Genomic DNA, 10,667 nt, shown 5'->3' on the forward strand with positions numbered 1-10,667 from the left:
GGACCTTCTGTAAAACCAAAAACTTGAAAAACTTTCTGCCATTGACTTAATTCTCAACCCCAGCATTTGGAGCCCCAGGCCTTTTACCTCCCTAGTTTGCCTTGTGCTGGCTCAGAAGGCTGAGTGGGACTTAACTAAATCTTATAACTATACTGAGAATTGCAGTTGGGCTTTGCACCCTTCTCCAGGCCCACTGTCAATCATACATGGGCTTTACCATTGTGGGGAATGCCCCAAGCATCCTGGGAGACTCACCCCTTGGGTGCATTTCAATTTATTAGAAACATTTTCAGTTGGATGGGTTATGCCCCAGAAACTCCATTTTGGAGAAAACTTGAGTGGTTTCTCTGTGTCTTTGTGATGTAGCTGGACAAGTAGATCAATCTGAAGTTGTCAATTAAGTTACAACCCAATTTCTGAGAAATCAAGAGCAACTGTCCTTAAAAAAATCCTTGCAAGACTAGAAATGCAGCTCTAGAGGCTGTCAAAGGTCCATCCATTTCCCTAATCTCAAGCAACTTGCAAACCCTCCAGGGAATATCTAACCCATCACTAAGTCCTAGGAATGAAGAAAAAGAAAAAAGAAAAGCAGGCATAAGTGTGTCCTCACCAAAAATCTAGCTTCTTGAGTGTCTTCTCCACAAATATTAGTAAAAATGGCTTAAAACAAAATTTGGATTCATAACTGGGAACTTTGTATTAGTGTACCTGATTCATGGCAGTAATTTTAAAATAGTATCTGTGGAGACTCTGTGTATCTGTGTCTATAGGTATGTTATATAAGTGTGATATTTTACCTCCGGATGGTATGGCCAAAATTAAGAGCTCTATTTAATTGGCTTGAAGTAAGTGTTTACATAATTTATTTCTAAATGTAATAGAACATAACCCAAATGTCTTTCAAGTTAACATGATATGAAATAATCTTTGGTGAATGAAAGCTTGTTTAGGTTTGTTGGTTTGATTGAAATAAGCACGTTCCCAGATTTGTCAGTATTTGGATATGATGCAGATATGCAGCCTTCATTTACTAGTCAAATAATCTCATGTTATCTGTTACACATTTGTCAGCAAAAATCATAGCTTTAAAAGATAGCTAATTTTGTCTAATGTCTCATGAAGTTTTCATGGGTAATATAAATATAAATATAGTTGTTGGAAACAAATGATTAAGACAGATGAAATGGTTAAGAGTTTTTGGATACAATAATAATGTTTTATGGCCTGTATACTTGAAAAAACAGCTTCCAAATGCTTTTTGGTAACTTAACATTTTAGGGTTTTACTAAATTAAGTTAAATGATAAAATTGTGATGAGTATTTAGGTCATGTCCACATAAGATAAAATATTAGAAGTTGATTATTAAGCATAGATTTGTCTCTCTTTGGTTTCTTACCTCACAGCAACTAAAAACATGCTTAGGGTTTGTTGATAGATATGTTTTGTACATGATGATGAACTTTCTATGAGAAAAAATATATTTCTAGAAAGTTTGTATATAAGAAAACTAAAATGTACGTTTTCAGAAAGGAGGTGCAAGGAATAGAGATATTTGTTTTGTTAATAAAGATAAATTTGTCCAAAAGCACTAGGGGGAAAGAAAGAAAAGAAGGCATGGGACAAATTCTGAATGTAAAAAAAAGAAAACTATAGAAGGTTTGTGGGGGAGGAACCCTGAGAAAAGAGTTTTGCTTGGTCACAATCTTAGTTGGCTAAGACTGAAATAAATTTAATTAAGTGAATAAGTTTTAATGTCAAAAGGAAGCTGGTGCAAATTTAGAATTTCGTCTTCTTTCTCTTAAAAGAATCATTTTCTTGAACTTTTGGTCTGCTTTTGATAAAGAGGTTATAAATGGTTTTTCTGTTTTTTTGAGTAAGTCTACCTAAAAGAAAGAAGAATTATATTCTGTTAAAATAATTTCCTATGTTCAAAAAGACTGAGGTGTCTCTATTAAGTTTCTATTAACTATTTGTCTTTCTAGGTTTGCCTTCAAGATCTTTGGTTGTCATCATAGTTAAATGGATAGCTAAGCATTGTTTCATGGGGACCTATGATAAACTTTTGGATCATAAAACTGAACTGGGTAAGAGATTACAGATGAAAAATATTACAGAACTTTCCAGGATGACTTCGTGAAACTGCTAACAGATTAAGGTCAAGAATCAATTACATAGAAGTGAATGAACTGATGAGGACAGTTCTAATTTTTATGACTTTTACTTGAAATATTGCTGACTTTTAATGTTTTTTTTCAGATTTAAGTAAATCTTTTTCTCATTTCTTTCAAGCTAGCTATGATTTACAGCAATTTGGTAAACCATACCTTTGTAAGCAGAAATGAAACAGTTATTTTCTCCATACCTGATCCCTCTAGAACTTGGAAACTCTTAGTGAGTGAGTGAGTATTATTTTCATGGCAATAGAATTATTTGCATAAGTTCCATAAGAATCTGTTCTCCTTATAACAGGACACATTTGGAAACACTGGTTATATTACCATGGCTTTGTCTGGAATGTCATATTTGAGAGAAAAATGCATAGGCTCAGGTATGACTAAGCTTTAATAGACAAAGATTGGACTCCATGGAATAAAACCACTTGGAAATATTGGCCTGGTATCTTGTTTACAGCTTTCCCAGCAAACTTAACAGGTAAGTAAATAAGATCATTTCTCTGGCAGGTTCAAGGAGCCTCTAAATATTTGGGCAGACCTTGAAAAGAGAGAAATTCACCCGATTCTGATGGTATTGCAGGTTAAGCCTGATGACAAATCCTTGGCTTTGTTTCCTTGGCTTCAAGACGTCTTTAAACTTCAATTTGAGTTTCTTTATAAAAACTTCCAGCAAGGTAGATTTAAAAGAACCTATATGATGAATGGCTATTCTTGCTGGACTCATGTAAAAAATTGGGCCAAATTTATTGAAACTAGACTTATTTTGCAAACCAGATAGTCTTAATTTGGCTATGTTTTGTAAAAAAAAAAAAAAAAAAAAGAGTGATGGTAGAGAGAAAATTATGTTCCAGTAGAAACTAGAGTAAATATTCATGGATGTTAGATTCTAGCTCTGTTAATTGTCTTTGATGTTTTTATTTTATATCTGTTAACTGGACTAGATCCTGAATAGTTCTAGTCTCCTGAAATTTCTGGCTACAAATCTCAAAACAAACGTTTTCAATTTTTTCTAACATTTTCGTTTGGAATCATTGAAGACTGAACTTGCCTTTTTGCCTGAAGGCTTGTAAACTGAAGCTGGAGAACTTGATGTCAACTTAAGAGAAATTCATATCTGTTCCTATGTAATCCACTCAGAAAGATATCTACATACCTGATGACATCATCAGAGACATTTCAAACTACAAAAGATGCTTTGACTCTGACATCTAGAAGTCATTTTGGCTGGCTGCCCCCAGGGCTCAGGAACTGGTTTATAATTGGCTCCCACCATTACCCTTGTTTTTGTCTTATTAAATACCTGATTACTTGCTTATAGAACATAGGCCTAACTTTGGGAGCCTAACTGCATCACCATCTTACTAAGAGACTGGTTCAATGAGATGGAACATCCTGTGCCCCTCCTCAACAGGATAGCCCTCAAGATTGAGGGATGAAGAAAAAGGGGGGAGGAATTGATACCAGCTCAAAACAAGGTTGATATAAGGGGAGTCATGTTGTAGAAAAGAAACCACATTGCAACTTTTGAATGACCTCTGATTAACTAAACCTGACATACTCTGTAGATTTTATGACCCCTCCCAGCTGCTGAAAGTTGATAACTCTGTTCTTTTTAGTTCCTGAGGAATGTGATGACCCCTGGGCAGATAGTCTACATTGATGGCAATCATCTGTGACAACTAAAAAGCCTGGGTATAGGGTGTGGCTCTCATCTCTGATGCATACCCAGTAAACCAAAAGATTATCAGAACTAAGACCAGATGTCTGCCATCACCCAGAGATCAGATGGATGACCCCACACAGAGACCAGATAGCTCTCTCACATGGAAACCAGACCCTTACATAACTGGCCTGTAGTCTTTGTTCTGTAAGATGGTTCTTTTAGACATTAGTCAGCCATCTTCCCCCTTGCTAGCAAGCTGTAATAAAAAACCCTTTATCTCCCACCACCTTGTCTCTTTATTGTTGTCATGTCTTGTGCAGGGCAGATGACCATCCGTGGGTGGTAACATGTTCACAATAACCAGCCATAGTTAATGAAGACTGTCCCAACTCCTAGACAAATACCTTTTCCAGTGTGTCAAATTACAGAAATAATATAATTTAGTAATGAGACTGAGGCCTTTATGCAAGGGAAGACAATACATGGACTGGGGAGCACAGTGACTCACAAGCAGTGGAGCCCTCTTCCCTGGGATTTTGGGCAAGTGGAGTTTTACGGAGCCTTAAGAGCAGGGATGCAGAAAGACGGCAGGATTAACTAGGAGGCCAGTGATTTCCCAATAAGGATACAGGGCAATTGGGGAATAAGAAAAGAGTATTTGGCTTAAGTTGATTTGCTTGGGTTGCATATCTGACCTTATTTAGAACAGGGATATCGTTACAGATTCTTGGTAGTTGGGGAATGGCTGGCTGGATAGACTGCATTTCTGGTCCAGCACAGCATTTACAGGGACAGGAAAATTATCTAAGTTTCAGTTTGCTGATGTGGCACATGGGGCAGGAGCAGCTCCATCTTGGGCCTAGAAGGTAATTTCAACAAGTGACATTGGTTTTCCTTTCCTCTACTTCTTCTCCTGCTGTGGTGTGTCCTCTCTAAAGGGCGCTGAAAGATTATTCTCCGCTAAAAGAGACGCATGTTTAAAAAACAATAGAGGAAAACTCTTGTTCAGGACTCAGTCAAAGAGCAGCCACGGGCTTCCCTCTCAGCCCTCATGTGGAGTCTGGAGGGTTCTCGTCAGGACCCCCCTGGTCTCCGGGAAAAGAGAAGCAGGTGTTGCTTGAGGGAGAAGGACTTCTTCTCATCTGGGTCTTCCTGCTGCTGCCAGGACTGACCCTGTTCTGAGGGAGCTGAGCTCAGCCAGCCTGGGAGCAGGGCGTGGGGAGAGCAGATCAGACTCAGGCAGAGGAGGGAGCAGAGATCCAGGTGCTGAAGTTTGGACTTTTAATTTAAACCTCTGAGACCCTGGCAACGTTGTCTGACCCAGGAGAGTGCTCTGCTGGCCATCACAGAATCTGAGAACTAATCTAATCTGACTTCTCCATTTCCGTCATATGGAATCAATTAGATGTACACATGAGGACAATTATCAGTGAAATGGACAAGCCTGGAAAACCAAAAAGAAGGAGGCCATATTTTGATGAGAGGACTGTGGACATAATTTTCTTTCTTTCATCTCTTACTTACGTCTTTTTAACACTATGTGTTGTGTAAATATTTATTTATTTATTTTTAAATTTGTCTTTTATTACAATGAGTAACCCCATTGCTAAAACCAAGTCATAGGTTTGCTAAGGCATCACAGATGCATAGACGCTTAAAGAGCTCATTGTTTCTTATTTTTAAAGATGGGAAACAGCTCCCAAAATGAAGGTGACTCCTTCAGTGTTACAGGACCGTGAGCAGCTGAGGCAGGATCAGAACGCCCCCTCCCTCCTTTCTAGTGTGCGCACCTTTTACGGAGTGAACCTGTCATCTCAAATTTAACAAGTCCATCCAGAACACCCAGGACATGCCCAGGCTCTTTCACAACATTGATCTCATGTTTATAACCAGTGAAGACAATGAAAGTTTTTGAGGCCACACTAGTATTCTCAGTCAACAAATGATGAGTGTGGGGTTCCCTGGACATTCCTCACAAAGGTTTCCTTACAGAACTGAGGAAGCCTAAGATTTATCAGGTTTGGGGGTGCTTCCTTTTAAAGAACATGAAAAGACACCATCAAGTGTCCATTTGTAAGACGAGAAGTACTTCAGAGAATGAAAGAAAGGTGTACTATAAAGGGATTGTAAGAATTTGGTTTGAAGACAAAAAGAATTCATTGAGTGTGATTTGTCTTAGGGATGCATGCTAAGTCAGGAAATAGGAAGAATTGAGAAGGAAGTGTATTATTGGCATTGGTATTGGTGGTGCTGTGGTTTACAAAGCGGGATGCATAAGATACTTCATTGATTTGTGGGAGGAAAGTGTTAGAACTACACTTTGTATTTGTTTTTATCAAATATTTTAAAATTGTTTGTTTTTGTGTATGTTTTGTAATATGCATAATACATTTCTACCATATTTCTTGTGACTTATTACTTGACAAGTAAATACATGTACTTATATGTACTTATATTGAGTGTTTATTCATGCATAAAATAAAGCCAACAAAATTTTGAAACACAAAAAAGCAAGAAAATTTGCTTACCAAAAATCAAGCATTATTATAAAGCTATACTAATTAGAATACTTTGTTCCTGGCACAGGAATAGACAAAACAGGGATTTGGCCCCATTTGTAAAGGTGAAGTTCTGCATACTCAGCGACTCCACCTGTAGCTGTTTCCTTAGAGAAACTGGCTTGTGTAAGTGGACACATACAATGAAAGGAAGAGAGAGAGAGCAGCAAGGGCTGTGTGAGCCTCTGGAAGCTTAGTTATCACAGGGGTGCTGATGAAGAACAGTGGGAGTAATGATGGATTAGTCAGTAATTTGGGGGAGAAATTGGATCTCCACAGTCAGATTCCTACCTTACCCCCATACACGAAAATTCAATTCAAAGCAGATCAAAGAAATAAATGTGCAGAACAAAGCCTTAACACTATGAGAAAAATATAAATGAAAATGTTAATGCTTCAAGGTAAGGAATAAACTTTTACAAGGCTGCAAAATAGTTAAAATACATGGTCCCTGGTACAGTAGAGCAAGTTAAAGTTGGTTTATTTAGTGGACAATTCTTCTTGCCTGAGGTCACAGCAGTGGGAAGGAACTGGAGTTTCCACTTGTGGTTCTGGTGGAATTATGGAGAAATGTGATGACCTGTTAGAGCAGCAGCATCCAGGGTGCGATAAGAGGGGAGGGCTTTGTGTGTTCGGAGAAAGCCCATGAGCACCTTTCTAGAAAGCATTCTTGTGTCAGGCTGAGAACCAGGTGATCTCAGAGGGAGACAGGTCACCCTATCTGTTACTGCTGGGACGGCAGTTCTTAAAAATCTATTTGAATAAGAATCAGTGTGGAGTTCATTGAAAAATAAACATCTTCAGCTTTCATCCTAAAATTCTGATTTAATTTGTTAGATGTTATCCAGAACCCATACTTTTATTCAAACCTACCAAGTGTTTCTGATGCAGGTGGTCCATGGACCACAGTTTGAGAAACAGCGTTCTAGGAGCTTAAACCCTAAGGTAGAGTCAAGGTTAAGAGATCTGGCAGAAGGTTGGAGGATCCAGTACACAAGAGATCATGCACATGTGAATCTGGCACTTCTGTACTTCAGGATTAATTTCATATCCTCAAAGCTGGTCAATATGGCAGCCACAACAGTTTCCTGAAGGACTTCTCAATTCAAATATATACTATTCATCATGTGATTCTTCGCCCGAGGTGTCCCTTAATTTTAATAATTGAGAAAAAATAATCTCCTAAGACTCATTCCAGTTCAGGACTTGGCTATGTCAATGTTGGTGGAGGGGTGGAAACGAGCTTTGACTTTACCTGTCTGAGACAGAGCAGTTTTGGCTGAGGCTGAACTTCAAAAGAAGCTGTGAGCAGAATATGATGCTTGGCATCTCTACAACAATCACTTTATTCCTAGACTTTCAGTGTATCAACAGTGCCATGGTTCGCTATGTTGAGGGAAATATCAATTTGTCCAAAAGATAAATTGGATACCAGCTTGAGGTCTTCATGAAGTCCAAAGTCTTCATTTCATTATTTCTCATTCTCCTGAGTAAGGCAGGAGCTCCTTTCCCAGCCATTTTCTCTGGGAAATGATTGGAAAAGTGATTTGGTACCACTAGCCTTCCCAGATTGCTCTCCTAAATGTCTCCCCGAACAAGTAAGACTCTAGGTGACCTTGTCTGTACCTGGAAGCAGATTGAATGTTCTGCACAGACTCCTAGGAGAGTAGAAAGATTATGCGGTCTGCCAGACTGCTTGCCTACCTCCTGGAGATGGGGACTGGGGTCTTCGAGAATGTGCTATCACTCATTGGGGGAGGAAGGAGGTCAATGGGATGTGAGGTTGGGGATTGGGCTTTGACTTCAGGGTCTCTCTTTGTTCAGAGCACAGTGAAGTCAGGAAGGAAGGGAGGCAGGGGCTGGTCCATCCTGTATGACAAGGTTGCTCTTGGCAGCCACAAGCAAAATTTTCAGTGCAGGATAGGGGAGGTCTGAATCACTGTGCTACTCCCAGACAGCACAGTAATACACACCAGAATCACTTTCTTCTAGATTTTCAAGTGAAAATTTACAGGTCCTCCCTGTGCCTCCATAAGCATGGTATTTCCCTGAAGTGATTCCGGATTCTACCATAACATTTGAGCTGAAGACCTGATAGTAGAGAAGTCGTCGTGGGGCCATCCCCTCCTGGTATTGGTACCAGTGGATGTAGTTACTGGTATGTTCAATATCACAAGTGATTACAGCAGACAACCCAGCTTGTCTGGTGAGTGACATCTGTTTCCCTTCCAAGTTGGAAGATACCTGAGTGGCTGCAATGGGAACAACAAAAAGTAACAAGGAAGCGGTAATAAGAATTCCTTACTATGGCCTCCTGTTGCCAAAAAAAGAGAAAAATCCCAGAAGCAGGTAGGCAGCACACTTACCAGGAGCCAGGAAAGCTAGAAGGAGGGCGAGAGCCCACAGCATGCCTTCCTCCTTGGGCCTTAGAAGAAAGGGACAGATGACAGGAGGGGCAGACACCCTCTCACATTCCAGTCCTGCTCCAAAGACAGGGAGCCCAGGACAAAAGGAGGGAGTCAGAGCCGGTCTCTGCACAGCTGTCCCAGGCAGGCAGTAACTGAGGGGCTCTCCTAGAAGACCACTCAGCTGATGACCCAGAGGGGGTGGGGCTGGGGGAGGCCTGGGGAGGAGCCCTGCCTCTGCTCAGCCCATTTCCTGAGAGCCTCCTGGGGCAGGCTGAGAGCAGGCCCTCTGCAGAAGAGGAGGAACCAGGAGCCCTGAGAGCCCAGAGCAGAGGGAGGGACAGCCTGAGCCCATGGAGGGGGCAGGAGAGTTATTGATAGATGAGATCATCAGAATCTTAAGAAGATTTATCTGTTCAGGTCACTTAAGCAGTAACTAATGGAGCCTGGATTAAAACCCAATTCAAACAAATTCCAAAACCCATGTCACCATCCATTCACTATACATAAATTCAGTAGTCATATATATAGAATTTCTTTTTAAACTAAAAGGTCTAAGTCACATGAAGAAAATTTCAGAGGCATTGCGGTAACTCAAGAATAACTCTCACATGCCAGTAAGAGCAGAAGTTATTCTTGAAGTGCATTTATTCAATTAATGTTGATGGACCTCAAAAGGTAGTAGAAATTTCTTCTAGCACTTTTGAGTTGAGTTGATCACCTTTTGTAAAAGTTAATTTTTTTAAGTCATGCCAGAAATAACTTATCCATGAAATGATAAATTATTGAATGTCGAACATTGCACATATTTATTCCTTCCTTGCAAGCATAAAGCAGGTGTTACTGATCCACATTTTGCAGATGAAACAGAGTTTTAGGCTGCTTAAGTAACTTAACTCATGGTTGCGTAGCTAATAAAGAGCACACCAAGACTTTGAACTAAGTCGGCCATTCTCCTGGGCCTCTGCCCCAAGTAACCTGCTTGGCTGTTTGTGATTCAGGGATTAATTTCTGTTCTCATTGGGCCTTTGCATTTGAATACCAAATATGATGTTATATTTCCTCTTTGTTTTCAATTCCCTGCTTAGAAAGTATAGCATTTTGATTGCTTTTAGTTATTTAGACTACCTTCTAGCACCCCCTCCTGGCGATTTTGAATTAATTTTTGTGTATGGAGGAAGTAAGGAACTAGATTCGTTCTTCCGAGGCAGCGCCATTTGTTGAAAAGACTGTCTTTTCCTTCTTGAATTAACTCAGCACGTTTCTCAAAAACCTATTGAGCATAAATACAGGGATTTATTGCCGGACTCTGCACTTTCCTCTGTTAACCTGTGTGTTCTCCTTGCCCCAGGACCACACTGGCCTGATGACTGTGATTTTATTTTTATGTGACTTTAAAATCAGGTTCTGTGAGTCCTTGCTTGAAAGGCCTGCCCCGCCGTGCCCAAGACCTCGCTTTTCTGAGTAATAAAACTTGTCAGACCCTCTGGGTGTGTGGCATCATCAGTCTCAACATGGAAATTAGATTTGGGGGGCTCCGCTAGCCCCACCGCTCTTGCAGGGTGTCCATAACAGTCCTCCAACTTTGGTCTTTATAAAAATTATTTTGGCTATTCTAGGTCTTTTGTGGTTTCACGTAAATTTTAGGATGAGCTTGTTAATTTTTGCCGCAAAAACCTGCTGCACGAATTAATAGATCAATTGGGGAAGAATCGCCGTGATGACATTACTGAATCTTCTAATCCTTGAACATGGACTCTCTCTGCATTTATTTAGATATTCTTTAATTTTCTTTGTGTCATTTTATACTGTTCAACATACAACTTTTGTTCTTCTTTTGTTAAATTAATTCTTAAGTATTTTATT

The 10,667-nt window shown here is 39.8% G+C and overlaps 1 gene segment (V, D, J or C); it reads right to left on the reverse strand.

Moving 5' to 3' along the window:
• Positions 1–8,828, reverse strand: part of LOC124244026 (T cell receptor gamma constant 2-like) — a 44,623-nt gene extending 35,795 nt beyond the window's left edge. Inside the window, 2 exon segments of the C gene segment in view lie at positions 8,345–8,648; positions 8,763–8,828. Of these exon segments, the coding sequence occupies positions 8,345–8,648; positions 8,763–8,805 (347 nt within the window).
• Between the last annotated feature and the right edge of the window lie 1,839 nt (positions 8,829–10,667).

Source organism: Equus quagga, chromosome 8 (genome assembly GCF_021613505.1).
Source record: "Equus quagga isolate Etosha38 chromosome 8, UCLA_HA_Equagga_1.0, whole genome shotgun sequence".
Taxonomy (NCBI): domain Eukaryota; kingdom Metazoa; phylum Chordata; class Mammalia; order Perissodactyla; family Equidae; genus Equus; species Equus quagga.